Below are 21,693 nucleotides of genomic sequence, written 5' to 3'. Positions count from 1 at the left end.
CCATGTTGTGGGAATTTTTTTAAATTTCTATGTGATGTCTAGATACAATCTATAAATTCCTTTATTAAACCCCCTTTTTGCCCATTTTCAGGCCCAGGAAACAGCGTTTCACGATTTTCAGGCCCATTTCAGAAAATCTTGAAACGCTGTTTCCTGGGCCTGAAAATGGGCAAAAAGGGGGTTTAATAAAGGAATTTATAGATTGTATCTAGACATCACATAGAAATTTAAAAAAATTCCCACAACATGGGAGATATCTAAGCTATATTTACACAAAACATCACTATTGAAATGTAAATGGTTTAATTATAAACTTACGGTGTGTGAAGACTCAAATCAGTAGGGAAAGAGGAAAAATAATGGCTCTAGATTTGTGTGCTCGACGCGCCACCATACGGTATAGGACGAGCATCGCTTCAAGGGGTTTATAGCCGTTCGTGGTCTTTACCCTCTTAGTCTGTGACGCAACTGACAACAAGCTGCAAGCTAGCGCCATCTGACGGTCGTTAGTCAAAACGTTGGCAACGCCATCTGGTGATGGAAATGCGCGGAAATCCAAATTAACGATCAAAAAACAAATAATAAAAAAGTAAAATAAGATTTTTAAATTTAGACAAGTGGAGAAATGGGGGGGGACAAAAATTCCGAACAACGAAAGCTCTTTAGCACTCGAGATCTATTTTTACATGCATCAACGTTTTTGTTGTTGATTTCCAAACAAAGATACAAATTCGTAGATAAGAATCCGCGACAACGCACGGCCACATCGTCCATTACGTAATTGGCGAAATTAAGTAATAATAACAAGGATGGAAATAACGGAGTCAGCATAGACATTGAGGAATCTTGTGTGAAAAGAACACGGATTTGAAATTACACGACCAGAGAATGTGTCATGAAAATAACGAACTAATGGCTCAAGAGCGAAAAATACAACAGTCGTATGTGACTTGGCCTCGTCTAACCCCTTTCGCAGCGCGACGAGTTCTTTCTACTACAGATGTATTTTTAACGTGCACTGATAAATATTTTTTAAAAGAGTTGTGGTTCGTTTTTGGAATAGATGCCAGAGGCTATATGGGGTCGGCATTCCGTCGGCTTCATTCTGTCGACTTGATGCTGTCCCAACAGTCTCACCAGTTTTTCAACTCGTCCAGCACGCGCTCCAAGATTGGATTGCCGCCCAACTTTTCAATCTCCCGTCGGGCGTCCAGATCCAACTGGATGAGTGTCTGGCGCGTGTATTCAAACGAACCAAACTTCTCCAACAGGGACACGCAGTAGCGCTTGACGTCCATGTCTTTGGTGCGTTGCCTCAGGATGTTGATGATCTGTTGATCGTCGGGACGGCTCCGAATGGCGTGAATGACGGGGAAAGAAAATTTGCCCTAAATAGCACGTACAAAGAATTTTCGTTCATTTTGAAATCAAGGAATTTCAATTTTCAATTTATTAAAGTAATTACCTCGGTCAAATCTTCGCAAAAGCTTTTGTTTTCCGCGTACTATTTGGAAATAATTTTAAAAAAAGGGCGTCAATCGACAACTCCAGATACATTCATTAAAAATCTCTTGCTTTGATTTGCCATAAATTCCATTAACAATTCTTTGTTCAAGCGGTCGACTAGTAAAATTAAAAAATCATGAATCCGCTTTTGCGTTTACAGATGAATATGGATCAGCGCAAGCGCAGATGACTTTAATTTATACCGGTTCAGCAAAGAATTGAATTATTGAATTTGATGAATAAGTTGTCGTCATCAATGTAAAAGGGAATATTGAACTTTGAATAGACTTGTAACAGAAGATGATTTTACCTCTTTTAAGTTCAAGTTTGCATAGTCATCTCTTATTTGAAAGTATAGTCCTAGTATGGCCATAAGTGGATTCATATCAATTGTAGTTGTACTAAAGAGTTGCATTAGACGAACAGCTAAACCAAACAGTCCTCCAGTTTCTGGGAAATAAAGTGTTATCAATTGTATATAATTTTTATTTTTCAAATTTGTAAACACTTACTTCGAACAATCATAAGTCTGTACTCTTCTTCAGTTGGACAGACATAACTATCTCTCCAGTATATCTCCATTCCCTGTCCCCGATGAAGCTCCAGCAGTTGTTCACAAAAGACTTCAGTGGCCTTTTGAATGAAAGTTTACAACAAAATTAAGTTGGTTCTATGATTTCCTATTGCGGAAAGCAAAATTTTAACTTACTTGAGGATGATTCAAACCCAATACTTTCTCCAATCCTAAAAAGTAGACATAGTTGGCGGAATTGATGGTGGAGGCCACTCCATATATTGAATGGGCCACTGGAATACCTCTCCTGAGAATGGAGTTATCTTCAATATCATCAACTCTAACAGAACAAACCACATCATTAAAGTAAATGTAAAGAATGAGTGCGTAAAAAGATTACAAAAGACTAGCATTGTGCAACATTTGAACAACATCGTTGATGATATTTAGTTTTTCTGGGTTGATGTGCAGCCAGTAGTCGAAAGCCAACGAGAGTTTCACCCGAATCTGCTTTCCCTGCACTTGTAGCAGGTAGGTGAATGGCTGCAGCAGTATCTAAACAAGTGAAATGAACGTCAACATTGAGAGAGGGGCAAGATTTAAGAGTAGTAATATGAATACCTCGTCTTGGGAGCGGTCTCCAGATTTACTGTACGGAATATTGGTAGCACAGCCATTACTTTTCTCCCCAGCCATTTCTTCCCTCCGCTATTCGCCGAATAGGGTGATGGAAAACGAATCGAATAAATCCAGACGGAACAAAAACAAAACTTTGGCTGATATTCTTCGTTTCGGTCTATGTATACTCTAGTGGCCACACGTCCACTGCAGTCGAAAACTTTTCCGATGTATTGCGTATTTTTTGTGCTCTCCAATCTCCACCGATATAACGAGAAATTTATCAACGAGGAAAACAACAACACCGCCAACGAATATCTTCACTGAATCTTGAACAAAAACGATTGGCTCGCGACGAAATATAAACCGCAGACGACAAGGCCTCGCGTCCCGCGCAACTCAAACGTCAAATACAGACAAGTTTTCACAACAAGGAAAAGTTTTGTAAAAACCTTTTTTTCTTCTGCTAGGGTCGCTTGGATACACACCGACTGCACCTTACTTTTACAAAAGCAAACGTGAGAACTGTTGGTTCATACAGAGGCAATGTCCTATAATGAAAACGGGATTGCCAAACAACTGATGACGCATGACGTTTAGTGTACACATTTTCACCATGGAAATACCTGAAGTTCTTTTGCAACAACAATCTTTATTGACGTCATATCTCCTCTCTTTTATCTTCGTTCAAAGACGGAAAATGACAAGAAGCAATAAAAGAATGAGTGAAGAAATAGAAAGAAAATTGAAAAAAAATTCTTGACTCAAATGCTTCTTCAGTATGCAAATAAAATTCTCCCGGCAACACCCAAGCGAAGAAAAAAAAATCCTTGTCAATCACGAGAATGAGTCACACAAAAGATAAGAAAGTTTCCACTAAAAAAACAAAACAAATAAAGTCCCTTCACTCTGGAAGTGATTCGCAGAAATTCTTTTATTCTTTCATGTTCGTACGAATTTGGTCATTACAAGTGGTTTTGATTCTGAAAAACTCGTTCCTTCCTAACCGTAGGTAATATACCGTACTTGTTCTTCAAATTCATTAGCAATATTTCAGCTAGTGATACCTAAAAAGGGGCGGAAGATCGAGTGGCCGTTAGATATCTACAGAACAAAAGAATCAATCGGGGGGGGGGGGGGGGGGGACGACGACGAGATAAAGAAAAAACGATCACTCTTGACGAAAGTTGAGCCCTGCAGATAACAGAAAGTTGTTTCTCCAACCCCCGTGGCAAAAAGAAGTCGTGGATGATATTTCGTGGAAAACACACACGGCAGTATTAGTGTAGGAGGATATACTACTAGTATACCATTGCGGGAAAAAGATATCAAGTCTTTAAATGATTTAGTTGCATTCGTATTGTTATTATTATCCTGCAATGCCATGTTTTATGCAGAAAAAAAAAGAAAAATATCGTGCAGCTCGTTAAAAAAGGCCCCCCCCCCCCCACCCATCCGCTGAAAGACGCCCGTATGGACGAGAAGTTGCGCAGCACACAGCACATCCCAGGAGAAACGCACATAGAGTATTAGTTATATAATGTGTATAGTAGGTCCAATTGTAAAAGTACTACTGCATCAAATAGAGACTGGTGTGTCAGAAAGTCAGCCGAGCAAACCATGAAAAGGGCCAAAAGGCTTTGGAGATATTAGCCGTCGGTTGAATATATATAAGACTCAGTCGTATAGTAGAGACGTCTAGAATATATATAGTAGACTAACGTCAAACGAAGAGTTATTAAAGGAATGATTCACTGATCGGGATTATATTTCCAACAGTTTGATTATGACAGCCGAGCTACACATATTATGAATTCAAATGTCCTTTATTTTATTTTATTTTATTTTAACGACCGCACAGAAAAATTGACGTGAGAACTTTATGCTGCGGTCGATTCGATTACAAACGGAATTCAAGTGCTGTTATAATTCGCCTTCTCGATGTTGGGTGGCGACGGGAGCGACCAAGACGCTTTATTGATGAATAATTTACTAATAATAGGCGAGCCCGTTAAAAACTGATAATCCCGAAAAGGCGGCGTACATCAAGCTATTCATCACCATCACGTCGAAAACCGGGAATATAGGAATAAGACCGACTCTCGGGTGGGTCGTGGGTGTTGGATGGTTAATTACCAAGTGTATGAATAAGTTTCCAACCGGAGAGGAAGCGCGGACAGAATAATGAATGGTCCAGCACAGCCCCCCTATTTCATCCAGGCTGCAGTTTCATTTCCAGCCAAAGGAAACTTGTTCTCTCTTGCGCTGGAGATGAGAACGCCGAAAGTTTCGAGCGTCTCATTTGGCAAATTCCCAATCGGCAGTCGATTCAAGATGAACGGATATATTATAAGTGTCTATCCAGCGGAAGGAGACAACTTTTCTCCCGAGCTCTAGACGCTGTGAGATGCTGTGGATGGCCACATCTATACTCGATGTGTGTGCCATTGCTGCCGCTGCTGTGCGCACATAAAGTCCTTGTTTTTATAGGCCTATATCTCGGCCGCCCTGCTGCGAGGCTTTTAAGACTATGGATTAAATAGAGCAGAGCAGAGCAGCCGTAGCAATTTAATTACATTTCCAGTGAAATGGATATCCCGCGACATCTCCAGCAGCAGCAGCAGCAGTACCGTAGCAAGGGAAAAGGAAATAGCCCGGAGACGATAAAGTACTACTGCCGCCCCGCCAACTAGTTGTGTGTAATAGTTGGATTCACTTGAATCCAAAGTTAACAATCAAGCTTTAAGCTGTGCGATGCGGCGAGTAGAGGGCGAAGCTTTTGCGTCGGACGACGACGACGACAACGATGGCCAAAGGAGGAAAGTAATCAGATGAAAAGTGAGTAGAGTGCCAATCGCTGTGATGTTGCCCAGCGGCTGAGGTCGGGTCCAGTTAAGCCGGACGAAAATGAATGTGCGCATAGAGTTTCTATTCGATATATGCCGTCTTCAGGGGAAAAAAATAACAGCAACTAGTCGTGCTGCTCGGCCGTGATGGCGCCTATATTTAAACAAAAAAATAAACCTCTCGTGTTTTATTTCCTGAATCCATTTGTGAGAGAAAATAAAATCAAGAGCCAAGCCAATTGAAAAGAAAATAGAATATACAATACAATGGCGAGTAGACGTACGTAGAGGAGAGCTGTCGGCTCGAGTTTCGCTCTGCGTGACGTGATCGCATCTTGTCTCCCCGGCCCACCAGCAGCCCGTCTGTCACGCTCGTACCGTGCGCCCATTGACCGCGACAAAAGACTCAAAGGAGCGAGGTTCTCTCACGAGTCCTAGATTATCTCTGTGATCACTTTCATCCCCAGCCAAAAGCATTACCGTATAACACAGCAGAGTATACAACTATACATCTCACGACACGGTGTGTGTCTATATGGGATGGCTAGCTGGATGGCTTGATTTCAATAAAACAATGGAAATCTTTTGGGGTTAGATCTCCATTGAATTGGACACTCGAGCCAACATTTGCGAGTCCCTGCCAAGGGCATTATAAGGCCGCGGGAAAATCTATTGGTTTCATTTCAAATCAATTGGATGTAGTACACGCATGTAGAATTCATATCATCATCCCCTGTACACATTTTTAAAATATGGAGAGTCTAATAAATATGTTATTCCTCTATTTGTCTGATCGTGAATACTAGCTACCACACACACACATGGAATATAATACAATATGCAAGAGAGGCTGGTGCGACACACACACACAGTATACAGACATAGAGACACGCCACACCACAATGTGCGGAACGTGTTCGTATAGTGTCACGGGCCTCCCGAAAATGGAATATCTAATCATCACCAGTCTATGTATGTATAGGAAACAGTATATCCCGAAGAGAAGAAGCTATCCTATACACACACAGCAGCTAGCATAGACATGGGGGGGTTCGTGATCTTGTCCTGATCCACTGCTGCGGGCCAAAGTTTTCTTTCCATATCTTTCACGACTTTTTTTTTTCTTCTTCTTCTTTTTTTCGGGAGATGGGGAGGAGGAGGGTGGAGGCATGTCTGGAGGCGAAACTATTCGGGAATACCAAATATGACTCCGCAGGGCTCGCCCATAGCATCCAATCGGGCAAATGGGATCAACTAGGATCGTCTCCTATCCAGCAGCGCCTTTATGGATGTGAGCCTGTCTGTGTAGAGACAGAAAGAGATATAGACACACACACGCACACAAACCACAACTTCATCGGGATAAAAGGCCAAAAATAACAAAAAAGGGGGGGGGGGGGGAATATCAAACGAATAACTTTCAATGAATCCAATTATCTTCATCGCGGGGTTTTCAATTCGCCAATTAATTGACTTTGGTAGAGGAAGAAAAAAAAAACTTGTAGTTGCAATCGCTGAATACGTCTACAACGGACATGCAATTCAAGAAGACGCCTGGGGCTATATTAGCGCGTTTCGGTTGCCGAGGACAGCCGTCGCCAAAGTAGCGGGGCGACTGACTGGCACACGCGTGACAGATCGTCTTCAAGAGCACATGTCGTCGAAAAGTCGAATCAATAGTCACCACTCTCCCTATATTCCCGCCCTGAATAAAAAAAAAAAAAAAATGAATCGAGTCAAAAGGAAAAAAAATTCAACGAGCGAAAGAATTTCGACGGCGTTGAAAAATCGATTTTGTCGTCAGGTTCCTTATTCATTTTCTTATCCATTCGCCCTCTCTCTCTACTCTTCTCCCTCTCCCCCCCCCCCTCCCAACAGCGATGTCATCTCGAGTCCATATCCCTCAAGTCAGAAACAGCAGCAGTGTGTACAAAAGAAAGACGTGTGTCCCGTGTCGGCCATATATAGACGCAACGGTGAAGTGTATAGAGAACGAGAGAGAAAGAGAGAGACGGACGAGATCTATTGACATTCGGAGCCAGCAGCGTCGTGAGGAGGGGTGGGGGTGGGGGGGAATTCGTCGAATAAGGAAATGATAGAAAAGGGAGTGAGCAGAGAGCGAGAGTCTCAAATTCGACCCGATTGTATTGGCACGAGTATTATACAAAGAGATGCCGAGTATATATTTATATTATATATAGAATATAGTGAGGGGGAGGAGGAGTATATAAGGAATATAAGGGAATAACCCAAGAAGAAGAAGATAAGAGAGAACACGAGATGGCAGAGAGGGGGGGGGGGAATCCGAGGAACGGTGTTTATATATGTGTACTGCGTGTATATATTATGTTTATATCTATTGTGTAGTAGAGAGAGAGGAGCAGTAGCAGTCTATACACAACTACTCCGTGCTCGCATTCGTCCAAGTCAATTTCATCAGAATATAACACACAAAAAAACCAGCAGTTGTTGTGTAACGTACAAGACTCGGAATGAAGGAATTTTTTGGTTATCTTTTCTCTCTCTCTTGTTTTCTAAATTTTTCTTTTTCTTTTCTTTTGATTCAATTCTGGGATTTCTCGATTGAATTATGAAGACAAGAGCGACTCCCTTTCTTCCTTTTCTTGCGCCCGGGACGGAGAGACCGAAATAAGGAGGAGACATTGGGTGAGTATCGAATGAGAGCAGAGGCCAGAGAGAGAGACAGAGACAGCAGTCACAGCACGCAGTGAGAGAGAGAGAGATAGAGAAAGAATAATAATATACGATATAAGTATAACAAGAAACAATAGTGAGTCAGGAGGCAGCAAGGAGAGCAGCAGTGGCAGCAGCAGCTAGATAGATAGAAAAATGTGTGTCTGTAGAGTCTAAATAACGTCGTCAGCTAGGCCAGCTCACCGTTGTACCTCGTACACACAATCAAGTGGCAAGTTTCGGCGGCGGAGCATTCCTAACGATGTCTAGCGCGCACGTCTAGACGTAAGAAGACGTGTGTGTAGTTACACACACACACACACACTGCGGATTGAGTTTAGACATGGCGACTCGAGCGGATTACGTAATCGAAAGAAAATCGGCAGTGTGGAGACTGTCACATCGAATCAAAGTGTTTTTATTTCTCAGAAAACAAAAAAACAAACAAATGAGAGTTGATCTTCCTTGGAGCAGATCGGACGGCCGTGTAATACAACACGCAATTTGCCTGCGTAGAGAAATTCATTAATGATTAATTCGATATCTTTTTGCATTATTTAGAATAAATCAAAGACTTACAGCATTTTTTTTTTCTAATTGGACAGAGTGAGTAGTATTTGAATCGTCGTATAATATTTCATCAGTGCTGTTGCTGTTGTTGCTGCTGCTGCTGTTGGCTATTCCAATCGAATTTACGGAGGACGGCGAAATGGGTTGGCTGGAGCGAGTCGCCGTGACGGCCTCGCTCCAGCGTGCCGGTCATCAGGTAGCCGAGATTGACGTCGGCCGTCGTGATGTGCGACGTCAGGGCCAATTTGAATTGCGGCTCGGACGACGAGAGGTCCGGCGACGACGACGACGAGCTCTTGAACGAGCCGACCACGTAAACCGTTCGCCGGTCGCCGGCGTCGATCAACTTGGCCTGCGTCGTACTCCTTTCGAAATATATTCCCATTTGCAATCAGAAATCAGAAATTAGAAAAAAACATTGAATAGAGATGTGGTATACCGTCTAATATAGCTACAAGACAACAATTGACGTGTAATGGGTGGAAATCAGGGAAAAATAAAAAAACCCAAAAATTCATTGCGCAGTGCTCACTGGGTTGATTTGGGGGTTAGATACTATAGGCCGCCACCCCCACGCAATAGACGAGAGAGCGATGCAATCAACAGCCAAAGACATCCGGCCCCAACGAGAAGGATGACAGAACCCTCGATCCTCTTTGGGTGTTTCAATAAATAACCCAAACAGTTAAAGGGAAAATCAAAAAACAAAAAAAGAAAGAAAGGAAGGAAGGAGGACGACGATTGAAGAACAAAACGACGAGCGATTGTAGATCAAACAAACCTCCTCCTCCTCCCCGCAGCACCAGGAGAATATATTTAAAAACAAAAAAAAGAGAAAAACTTTTTCATTGGGGGGTCCATCTTTCTCCAATTCTCTTTTGTTTGACTCCACATCGTTGATGTCGTCTCTCCTTTGATTTACTGCTGCTCAGCTGTATACATTTAGACGTTGGCGGGATGGGAAAAAAGAAAAAGAAAAAGGAAAAACTATACCACCGCCGCCAACCAATCGATATCTAACCCCTATTGCCTTTCTCTCTCCAGGACTATTATATGCTGATGGTTGGTTGTTCTCCAGCTATCTACTGTAGATTTGCTCTTCTTCTTATTCTTCTTCCTCTTCTTTCCTCTTTTGATTTCCGGTGCTCTACACATCTGAGGCGAAATGCTATCGACTTGTCTTGTCTGTCTGTCTGTCTGTCTGTTTGTGTTACCTGCCGACGGCAATAACTCTCGCACATCTCTCTCTCCTCTACAGTCTCAACGAAATCAATGATCAATAGAGACTGTAGAGCAGCTACACGCAGTATAGAGGCGGATATCGCTAGTTCTATTTGGCAAGAGAATAGACGAGATAGCAGCACAGAGAGAGAGATGGAAAGATTTATAAGCCGCCAATGGCGTCGTCGTCATCGATTTCCCGCGCTCGACAGAGAGAGGAGAGAAGAGACAGCAGCAGCAGCCGCTTATATAGATAGCGGAAAACTCAGGTTCGACAGAGCGAGCGTGGACTTAGGTTACGTACATCAGAACATCCATCAAGTGACGTCGACCGTGTCCATGTCAAACATTCAACTCGTCTTTGATCGCGTCTATCCGGTCGCGACCAACTTTCAATCACCGGCTCTTTTATACACACGCACATCACACACACACCGGGCCCCTTATACGTAATATTAGCCAGCGTGTATTATTACCCCCCTCTGCAGTCGAGTCTGCAGTTATAATAGTAATAACGTTTCCCTCCAAAACCAACAAATCTATAACTATTTCGAATATTATATTCAAAGCTTTTTCAATATTTGAGCGGGGCGGGCGGAGCCAAAGAAGTGAAATAGGATCACGAAACATTGATACATTCATCTCCTATACTAAAAAGAGAATAACACTTGTTTTTGTTTTTTGTCCCCTGGCAACTTGGCATAGTGCTTTTATTTCCGCTGCGAATGTAGCCTATCTAGTTGGGCCAAAGACTATACAGAGAAAAGAAGGAAAAGTTTACTTACTTATATATGTGTAGACTGTATAGCGACTAGAGTATAGAGTATACGTCTGCGAATGTCGTATAAATATATGGCAACTATTAGATCGTTGGGTGGGGCGAGCCGAGCGGGGGCCGGAGAGAGTTTCGGGACCTGGGATGATGATGTTGCTCTTCCTTCATATGTACTGTATAGTACATATAGTGTACGGCTACTGCTGCCGCAGGGCGGGGGTAACATAGAAGAGGTCCAAGGGCTATATCATTCGTGTCTAGCAAAGCTCTAAGAGGATTTCGGGGTCTTTGTAGGAGCCAACGTTCTTTGTTCTTACACGGCGAGTGCCACCACGGCAGCGGCGGTGGCAGCGGCAGCGGAGCGCGGGAGTGTATCAACTAATCGATAAAGATGTTTTTGAAAAAAGAGCCGACAGAGACATGGCTCGTCCTGCTGCTCTGCTACTGCTGCTGGGTCGGAGGACGAACGGACGGACGGTTATTCCAGTAAGGGGTGGAATAATCAAGGAGCTCCTTCTCCGTTTTTATTTTTTTATTTCCAACCCCGCAAAACATCAGCAGACTTCCTCTCTCTCGCTCCTTTTGCGTGAGAAAATCAATCGGCATTCAGCCGGTAGCACCAACGTCCACGAGAATAAAGGAGAACGTCTCGTAAAAGGACAAAGTCTCGAGGCCCTAAAGGAGAACGAGCGCGGGAAAATTTGATTTTCTCTCTTTTCTTCCCCTCCACCCAAAAAGGAGCGACAGCCAAAGACCTGCAAGTGAGGGGGAGGCGGGAAATGTTGTACATAACATCATCACCATCTCCTTTGATTCACATCCGGTCCCACATGAAAATAAGAAAAAAAAAAGTTTTCTCTTCCCCCCTCTCCCACATCAACACCCGGAAAAATGTCTCGGCTGTTGCGCCTTGCGCCGGACACATTTTTACATAATAACAGCCGTTTGATGTAAATTTAAGATTTTTTTCTTTTTTCTCTTTTTAAAAAGAAATAAAAAGAAAAAGGAAAAAGAAATGTCGTCCCGTGTTTATGCGCTCGATTTCCCCCCCCCCCTCGATAAATATCCCATTTAGGGTCTCTCTAGCTGCACATATTTAGACGATGGGTAACCAATGAGTCGTGTTTACACAACACACGCACACTTTGGTCATCAACCAATAGGAAAAGTGATCCCGGGGACCCCATCACCGTGTCTTTCCCCGTCACGATCGATCGATACCGCGTGTTTGGCTACCTAATAATATCCGCACCGAATATCGTCGTCGTCTAGATATATAAGTTATATAGCTCCCGGCGTCCCATTTCAATGCCATTAAAAAAAAAGAAAAAATAAAAAAAAAATAAATAACAACCCGAGCACTAGATAGAAGGGTCCTATATGAAAATATTGATTTAAACATTCAAGTTTCTACTTGACGGATGATGGGATCGATTTGATTTTTTTTGACTGACCTCCGCGTTCCGGCGACTTCGACGACTTTGCAGCGATTGCGGTTCCACCAAGGGATCGACAGGAGCCAATAGGCGTTGGTGGCCGTTCTGGCCCATCCTTCTTCCGGGTAGAGTAAAACCTTCCAAATATAATAATTGTTTTCCCTTTAATGTCGTTAGATGTTGTACATAAAAATAATAACGTAATTGCTAGAATTGCCGGAATGGCGCGGCTGGGCGGTTTTTGCTGGACACATCTATATAGCTATAATGAAATCTTTGAGCCGGCCGGAGGAGGAGCTGGGCTGTGGTGGGTCTAGTTATACCTTGGTGGGTGTACCGTCGTGTCGGAGTAATTTGGACCACCGGACGTCATTCTCGACGGCGGAATAAGAGTTGTTGCCATTGCTGGATGTGCCGCCGCCACTGATGGGCCCGGAGGGATGCGGAAGCGTTGCCCCGCATCCCGGCCCGCTGCTGCACGGCCGACTGCCGCCGTTATTGGCCGGCTGCGGCCAGAAGCGCGCAAAGGTGTCGTTATCATTGACGGCGCTGGACGAAGTGGGCGACGAAGACGTCGACGAATTGTTGTTGTTGTTGTTGTTCCGGTTTTTACCCATCGGCCGCAGGCCAGCGCCAGCACTAGCCCCGCTGGTTTGCTGGTTGGCCTGCTGCTGCTGCTGCTGCTGGTAATTTTTGTTCTTGACCGGCTGGCCCATCGGATCGACACTGAACGCCGACGGCGGGTGATAGGACGAATGGCGGTGATCGTACGATTGCTGGTGAACCATCTTGATCAGACTTCAATTGGTCGTCCAGCTGTGTACAGGCCAGCAGTTGTCGATGTAATCAAAGATGATGCGGACGAGAGTGGCTGTCAATAGGCGCCGTGAATCGCATTGCAGGACGACACTGGACACATGACCGGCGGGCTCTATACAATTATGTAGCATATAAACCCGCAGCGATCAAAAATACTATACAAAATCTGATAAAAACAACAACCAAAAGAAACGAGATGTAGCAAAATGGACGCAAGTTCGTTTGGGAAACCTTTGCCGCCGCTGTATCCGCGTTCGACTGGCCCTCCAAGGAGCTTTGCACCAGTGTCTATGGTTGCGTGTCTATAAGCTCGGACCAGCAGAGCAGCAGCAGCAGCAGCAGCACGCACGAGAGTTTAGACACGGCGCAAGCGCTATCGATTTTGAGCGACGGAACAACAAAACGTACAATTTCTTTCTTTCTTTTCTTTTTTTCCTTTTTTTGTGTTGGGAGGGCTGATTCGATTTCTTCTTCTTCTTCTTTCAGATATTCACTAGTACTACTCCCGTCGGCTGACTGGGCTGGGCTATGTGTAGTAGCCTAGTAGTATATGATGATTCGATCGTTGGCTGTCGATCGTTTTCTAGCCTCGTTCTTTCTATTTGCCCTTTCACATGACTCGTTTCTAGGCCCGGAGAGCTGATCCAGCACACCGGATTGAATATAGGCACCGACTCTCGCTCTTCTCTATGGTCGTTTTTTCCTAGAATTTCCGCATTTGATAGAAGCTACCAGGAAAATCTTGGGCCTATAATATGTCAATGGTAAACTGAGATGCTCGACGGAGCTTGGATGACATCATTATTTGGCCATTGAGTAGCATCAGTATAGTTATACGTAGAGAGGGCCGCTCTCTTCTCTCTTTTTTTCTATTCCGACAAAAGGCAGCACCCGGCTGCTGCCTAATATGCGGTCGGTCGAGAGCACGTGCTCCTACCCGGCCTATATACACAGAGGAGAGGCGACGAGATAAGACATCGCGTCCGTGTAGGTCATCAGCTTCTTTTAAAGAAATAAGAAATAAAAGGCTAGAGATGACGGTAGATTCATTAAAGCGGTTCTTCGATTCTTTTCATCGGAGCGTCGGCACCATCAGGACCGCACAGCAGCTCGTTGTGTATTTCTTTGTAGATTGTTGGACAAGGCATAACGTCTTTATTTAGTACTCTACTACCAACACCGACCGTCATTTGCTTTTTTATTGGGAACTGCTCAGACGTGTTAGACGAGCAAGAGTTGGGCCGTATGTTCTTCTATTACCGGCCTTTCAGTTCTTATTGCGGCTAGTATAGTAGTACTATAGTGTAGTATAGCGTCTAGTGTTGTCGGATCCATCAAGTCGTCATTCAAGGAGGCCATCGATCAACCCATCCGTCTGCCATCTGATGGGAATCTGCTCGTCTGATGGGCGGAAATGATCCGCTTCTTCTTCTTCTTCTTCTTCTTCTTCTTTCTTCTTACGGCTCGCCCTTTTCTTTTTCCTTCCGCGCTCCAACAGATGGGCCTTTATTTTCTCTCGACCGTCGAAATCTATTTTCTTTATTATTTTGATCATTTGTCTATATGTATTATACCGGTACACTAGGCAAGCAGTATATAGATGTGCTCCGCAATAATATCTAGAGCCATTAATACAATTCACCTTTTTTCCCGTCTATCTATAATCTAATTCGAATTCAATCATCTATATTAATACCAATCTGCTGTAATTTTTTCCAAGGGCTTCATCATCCAGCGCCGCCAAGTTGATCCGGCAGAGCTTTGGAAATAAATCACTTTTACGCCCGACTTGTTTGCCGTGTGTATAGACAATCATCGTGGAAAGTATGTGGATTTAGGCAAACAAAGGGGAGGGATGAGGAGGAACAGGATCTATCCGCACCAGCCAGTAATAATACAGAAGGTACAGTACGGTGCATCAGCAGAGTATTTAGACAGGAAAAGGCCATAGGGCGAAGGATACACAAAAGAGAAATGGGGGGATATACTGACTACATTGGCTCTGTTCCCAAAAAAACCCTTTCGCTTTTAAACCTGTGTAGAGGTATAAAGCTTAAAGCCCGAAGCCCTACATTACCCATCGTATTATACGTTAAGTTTATGATATTATCTATATAAAAATAGAGATTTATTTTCTTTTCTTTCTTTGTTTGGGTTACTTATCAGCAGATTGCGGATCATCATTTCATCCTGATACATTTTTTGCAGGAAGAATATATTTACATCCCGCTTGTTTGTTATAATAGAATCCTCTCGCTGAAAATATAATAACAACATGAGACACAACAGCCCACTGCGCAATGAATTATATAAAGACGCGAACAGACAACTGCAAGTGCTTCCGCTTGAAATGTATTAGATTCTCTCTCTCTTTTCTTTCGTTTACGTCGTTGCGTCTTGTCTCTCTTGTGTTTGACAGGACACACAAAACTCGTCAGGAAGTTGTTGAATACTTGAAGAGCAACTCGGCGAACCCGAGACGTCGCTCTTATGTCTTTTCTTCCCCTCCTCTTCGCCATACAGCCTACTATATTTGATGCAATTTTTAACAGTCCCTCGTAAATGTAATACTGAAAGATGACGACCATTCTTCCGATGTCTTATTCATCCAACCAAAAGATAATAAAGCCTCAAACATTATTTAGATTTGTCCACTCGAGTTATTCTATGGTATGGTGGAATCAAAACAAGAAATGGCCGGATGACATTCACTCAAGTAAAAAAGAAAGTTATTATTTTCATGTGTGCTACTATCCTTTGCACCCGAGTTGCAGATGGCGCGTTAAAAGAATAACAGACAAAACAAAACAAAACAAAACAAAAAACGAACTAGCAACCGCTCGTTGGCGACTCCCGAATTCGTTTTTTACGTGCAGACAAGCCAGACACACAACTCGATTGTTGTGTGTTTGTATGAAGTGTGTGGCTTTGACGCCCACCAGCCTAGTATACGGTATATATATATAGGAACCCGCCCGGCACAGCAACACTTTCTTTTTCTCCACGAAAAAGCCAATAAAAAGAAGAGAGAGCAGCACATTTACTTTTTTCTTTTTCCTTTTTATTTCACATTTTTTTGGGCCCAAGTTTTCTGGACAAGTTGGAGTGTGTCGTGCGGTCGACGGAGCGTCAAACTCGCGTATTAATGGCGTCGTCAAGAACATAGACAGCCAACTATATAGCTTCGCTGCTGCTGGTGCTGGGTGCTGGTGCTGCTGGGTGGTGTGTACATGTATATATGATGGCAAACTATAGGCTATATATTCAGGAGCCACATGAATTCATGGCCAGACACAGCGAGCTGCGAGCCGAGTGTCTGCCATTCCACGCATGAACGTGCTAGATACATGCTGGAGCCTATAGACATCATCCAGCAAATATCGCCGGTTCCTACTATAAAGAAATAAAAAGAAAAAGAAGACCCGCGAGAGAACTGTATGGCCGCCGTCTGTATTCAGCAGCACTTGTATATTCAGATCTGCTGAATACACTCTAGTATAGACGTATACAACAGCAACAACGGGCGGTGAATGGGCGATACAATATGGATGGAGTTATGACATCTGGCCCTATAAATGCTCTCGCTTGTTTATTCAAAAGCGCATAGATCGTCTCTCACAGCAAATGGCATAGCTGGCCTATAAAAAGAAAAACAGGACAACAAAGAATTCGCTTTGTTAGGTTTTTTTTTTTTTCCTCTAGCTCCTTGAATATTATATTCACAAGGAGCTTGATGCAAAGGAGGAGCTTTTATGCACACTAGTTTTTTTTTTCTTTCCTCTGGCAACATTTTGGGCATTTTCGATCGCACAAAGGCCCAGCAAGATTTTCTTATTTTTATTTTTTAATTGCTGTCATATGTTGTGCGGGCGGAGCAAACAACCGCGACCAGCCTGCCAGCGTCACACGAGGATCTAAATCATATTGTCTTAATCAAACCCTCGGCTGTTGGCACCCCTCCCGCAGGCCTGGTAGGATTACGGAGGAGGAAGTGTGTAGTGTGCTGTGGAGAAATAAGGTCTTGATTATTTGGGCCGCCGGAACTACGGTATGTGTGTGTAACGAATGCTGATTCCGGGGCCGCCGCCCGCCAAACATTTAGGCAGCCCTTGACTAATACACGCTAGACACAGCAGCTATGGCAGCCAGCAGCCAGCAGCCTATAGGTCTATAATTGAAAGTGGAAGAGAGATCAATATGTCGTGTTATACTGATGGATACAGAGTGTTTTTAATAAGACGTGTCACTCATTTTTCTAGGAGATTTGAAGACAATATCTTTTATAGTAGCTATACTACTAGAACTCCAATTCGGCTTTGTCTTCAAAAGTCTTTTTTAGGGGGAGGTATACATTAAGCTTATATCACACGATAACTTCTTATTAGTTGATCCCTACTGTTGGCAATCTATACCCAGAGGAAGTACGATTCAAGTCCTTGGTGTGATTAGATTAGACAGTACATACAAGGACAAGGAACGTGTACAATAACGGTACAATGTCAGTCTTGAAATCGAGATTAAATCATTAAATGTAATCAGTGGCTGGCTGTTTGATTGTTTCAAAATAATACAAGTGATGTAGCTGGTACATGTTTGTTCGATGTTTGTGTGACTGAAAGGCTTTCATGGTGGCAGTGACCGGCTTATTGACTGTAAATATTTAGTCGGCTGCGCTGTGTGGCGCAACTGTACAGAAAATGTGTCTAGACCCTGCTAATCTCGTGTTTACGATAATCCTGTTTTACGTTAGAGAGTTTCTGTATACGCACACAGCCCAGCAGAACGTGTAGAGTTGCTCATTCCGGTGGAAAGCCTGTATATTAGTAGTACAGGAGGCTCTATTCAAGTCGATGGCCGTTAATGGTTGATGTTAACGAGTTCTAGCTGTAAATGAGCAGCCCGGCACAGCCAATTGTCTTCATCAGTTCTCATTTTCTTGATGAACGCATCTAACATTTCCGTCCGTGTTCAGCCATGTTCAGCAAACAAAGGGCCTGTCGCAATTGATTTGCCAATGATAATCTGTAAGAATGGCAGCAACTTCCAGTAAATTGAGTTGGAAAAGCACGTCGCAGTATATTCGAATAAACACATCCAGTTTCTGATGCGGGAGTATTGAATTTCCAAACGTAGGTTGAACGGCGGGAATAAAGATGGCAATATAGCTGTTTCTAATAATCAGACGAATTATAGCTATAATAAAAAGATACGAACTGTAAGAACTCTTCTTTGATCAACGGCACACAAATTTAATATTGCGTGTAGATACAAACAAGAAAGGCACACAGCCTCATACACGTTATTAGGTAGGAAATACTCTTACATATCTTTTGAATCCTGAACGATGTTTCAGGGCCGGATGAAAAGGTTCGACTTTCTTGGCACCGTTCAAATTTCCCATCCGGCCTATAATATAATATGTAGAAACGCGGGCGTTGTGTGTGTGTGTGTGTGTGTGTAACAATGGCGCGGGAAATTGAAAAAAACCTTTGGCGCCCGCTCTCGTTGGTCGCTTGTTTATATTCAAAGTCTCTCGACAACAGACAAAATGTAAGCAAATTCCGAGAAATCGGATTAGAATCTCCCGTGTTTGTGTGAAGTTATGGCCGACAAAAAGTCTGCTGTTTGCATAATAATCAAACATTGTGATTTTGACAAAACATGAATAAATAAGAAGGTGACGCAGGATAGATAAGAGCGTGCGTGGCCGTGTGTTTTCCTCTTGCCGGATGGATGGATCGATGCGGTGATGGATTCACGCTCCGCACGGCAAAAGAAGCCTCCCTCCTCCCCCCGTTCTTCTGACATCAGCGCATTATTGATGTGGGTGCGGGAGAGCGACAGGTCCTTCAGCTAAACGGAAATGCTACTGGCTATACAGACGAGCAGCTCTACTAGCTTCATTAACCGATACTCGTCCATCAACCTCGACTCGATGACGCGTTGATATCCAATTTCGAATTTCAACCAGTCACGCATTCAGAAGGAGAGATGGCCCTTCATCGCTCTTCTTAATGATTACACATTTCCATCGGCACCGTCGCTATTCCGCCACTGCTGCCGCTCCTGCTCGAGCTCCTTATATTTGATCGCAGAGCTCCAAGACAAATAATTTATGCATCATTGTGCGGGGGAGATTATCACGTTTCACTTGGCTCTCGCCCCGTCACTCTTCGTGATTAATTGAATTATCTACACGGGCGGGCGATTCGAGTGAAATTGACATTTCGTGAGCCGCTAGAACGCGCCAAATTTCCAATGAATTCCAGCCCGATTACGTGCAACATGTTAAGCAAAATAGATGGGAATGAACCTGTAAACTCCCATTTTTTTTTAAATAAAAAGAACGAGAACCGATATGAAACTCGAACCGTTTTTATGAATGAATTTCCGCGGGTTAAATATCTACTGAAATTGGAAACTTTTGGATGAAATTATGCGCGTTGTTGCTACGGAGCTGTTTACAGTGTGTTGTAGAGCTATACTCTGCACCTGTTCAGGTTATGTATACCAGTTGCATATCCAGCGGGGAATTTCTTTTGGTACGTGCGCCCCACTATCGCACCTGCTAGCGGAGAGTACAACTCGGCCGTCCATCATCATAGCAATTATGACCGATCATGACAAATGAGTTGGTAACGCATAATAGTAAAAGCTTAACAGACATGTCGCCTCGCCTGTGTCTGTTTAAATAAATGGCCAGCAAACGGCCAGCAGAACAGATTGGGAATAGATTTTGAGGGCGCACCGCTTATTATGTTGGAGAAAACCAAGCGTGATTACTTTATAAATTGCCTCTTGTAACTTGGTTTGCGTGTTAAGACTTTCGAAAACACAAAACCTGGCCACTAGTTATTGGACAATGAAAACTCGACCAGAAAGACGCGGACAGTAGGCTCGTTTCTATACGGTACCTCACATCTGCTCCAACTCCAACTTCAAATGGTTTATTTTTTTATCCCGAATTTCTTGTGACAGACGTAGTTAAAATGTGGGACAACTATACGTCTATAATGCAACTGTCAAAAATTAAAAAAAGTAAAAAAGAGAGACACCTTTCCCAATTTAACTTATCATTTAATTTTGAAAATTAATCACATTTAATTAGCTATAGCTGCAATAGTGCTACCTGTAGTTTTCTGATTTCAGTTATCATTGGTTTTCAAGTAGGCCTACATCTATTGGCATTCGAACTGTGTTTTGCTTGAAATTCTATATGTTGTTCTTGTTCTCAATTTTTCGTATTTCTTTATACGTGTTAATGTTCTCGTTAATGTTGGTAGCAAATGCAAATTTTTCTTTTACGGGAGCTCATTGTGAGGTTCATTCTAATTTGGTGAAAGCCGTCTAAGCAACCGCCAAAACTCACAGTTTAGTGTGTATATAAGTGGTTTACTTAAAAATGACGAAGTAGAACATGTTGTGAACGGCTAACTAACGAACAGCCTACGTGAAAGGTAGGTACATATAAAGGAGTTGGAAGACGACGTAGAGTACAAAAGAAGTGAATACGTTGGACTGGACGGAACCCAACGAATCGGATAAACACGGTACGATTTCGGTTGCTATTGTAAACTGATTCAACCGATTGCTATCCCAGATTACTAGCGAAGGACATTTTTTATTGAAAAAGTATTATTACTAACTGAGTGGATGTGTGTGCTGTTTGTAAAATGATTCAGATTATTTAGTCCCAGTCCGCCCAGTAACTATTTGATCGCTCACCATGAAAATCTGGATGACGTTATCTACTGCTGTTGCATTCGTGATTCTATCAATCCTGTTCTCTCCGGTAGTTAAGGCCGTCGCAGTCACGTCCGTCGTGACGAGCACCGTCACAACGACCGTCACATCTACGAACAAAGTAAGATTTATAGTATAACAAGAAATTCACACATAATAAAATTAAGGTCAATGCCGAGTTTCGATGTTTATTCGATCCAACAAAATTATTCACGTGTTTACTTTTAATTGTAACTATAAATTCATTAATTGGTCGAGATAGCAAGTTTGTTGCCAGTTGGTGAACGTTACTGGCGCCTGTCGTCGCCGGCGCAACTTTGAATTTATCGACAAGCCAGAGATCTTGACATTTGACGAAGATATTGAAGACGATGTCGACGTTGCCCTAAAAAATGTGTTCCACAGTTCCAATCAGTTCCTACCAACCAAAAGGCTCGGGTAAATATGAACATTTGATTTCAATTTTTAATTCAATGCATGTAACTGTAACCTATTCTAGACCCCATGAAAGTAACGCATTTGGATAAGGCAAAACTAATCTTTAATGATTTTAGCCTACCTAATGTTTGACTAAAAACTTTTTTAAAATCTGGGTCTAAAATCTTATTTTAATTTTGCAGAAACAAAAAAATTTTCTTGTCGATTTATTAGGATCAGCCATAACCTGATCGCGGTAAATAGTAATTCACATAACTTTATTTTTGCTGGTCTCTTCAGCATGGAGATGACACCACTAGTTGTGCTGCCGATGAAGTCGAATGGATTCGCGCCTACGAGACAGGCCGTCCAGCCATCATTGCCGATGTTTCTGTTTAGCCGCAGAAAAGGCGCATACCAAGATGAGTCTCAAAAAAATCGTTTTCTCTTCTCGTTCTTCGGCCCGCTTTTACGAAGGCCTACCTCAACATACACAACGTTTTCAACTGGTAAATTTATTCAGGAAATTACGCT

The 21,693-nt window shown here is 42.9% G+C and overlaps 2 protein-coding genes and 1 long non-coding RNA gene across 4 annotated transcripts; 1 reads left to right on the top strand and 2 right to left on the bottom strand.

Annotated features, from left to right (window-relative positions):
- Window positions 1-659: 659 nt before the first annotated feature.
- Window positions 660-3,070, bottom strand: LOC124348525 (geranylgeranyl pyrophosphate synthase-like). 2 transcript variants are annotated; one of them, XM_046798754.1, is made up of 7 exons: window positions 2,642-3,070; window positions 2,421-2,575; window positions 2,216-2,327; window positions 2,019-2,139; window positions 1,817-1,956; window positions 1,466-1,504; window positions 660-1,388 (listed from the first exon to the last, which is right to left on the bottom strand). In XM_046798754.1, the coding sequence occupies exons 1-7, from the start codon at window positions 2,714-2,716 to the stop codon at window positions 1,134-1,136; spliced, it is 897 nt and encodes a 298-aa protein (XP_046654710.1). In that variant the 5' UTR covers window positions 2,717-3,070; the 3' UTR covers window positions 660-1,133. The 2 variants fall into 2 exon arrangements, with proteins under 2 accessions (XP_046654710.1, XP_046654709.1); XM_046798753.1 differs by having other exon boundaries at window positions 2,216-2,360; window positions 2,642-3,069.
- Window positions 3,071-8,818: 5,748 nt separating this feature from the next.
- Window positions 8,819-13,248, bottom strand: LOC124348703 (putative uncharacterized protein DDB_G0277255). Its single transcript, XM_046798977.1, has 3 exons — window positions 12,504-13,248; window positions 12,199-12,317; window positions 8,819-9,113 (listed from the first exon to the last, which is right to left on the bottom strand). The coding sequence occupies exons 1-3, from the start codon at window positions 12,966-12,968 to the stop codon at window positions 8,819-8,821; spliced, it is 879 nt and encodes a 292-aa protein (XP_046654933.1). The 5' UTR covers window positions 12,969-13,248.
- A 7,232-nt stretch (window positions 13,249-20,480) lies between these two features.
- Window positions 20,481-21,142, top strand: LOC124348582. Its single transcript, XR_006920040.1, has 3 exons — window positions 20,481-20,549; window positions 20,682-20,863; window positions 21,005-21,142. It is a non-coding gene; the product is annotated as an uncharacterized LOC124348582 (long non-coding RNA).
- Window positions 21,143-21,693: the final 551 nt, after the last annotated feature.

Source organism: Daphnia pulicaria, chromosome 7 (genome assembly GCF_021234035.1).
Source record: "Daphnia pulicaria isolate SC F1-1A chromosome 7, SC_F0-13Bv2, whole genome shotgun sequence".
Classification (NCBI taxonomy): domain Eukaryota; kingdom Metazoa; phylum Arthropoda; class Branchiopoda; order Diplostraca; family Daphniidae; genus Daphnia; species Daphnia pulicaria.
Note: the sequence above shows the minus strand (reverse complement) of the source record. Positions and strands in the feature narration are given on the sequence as shown.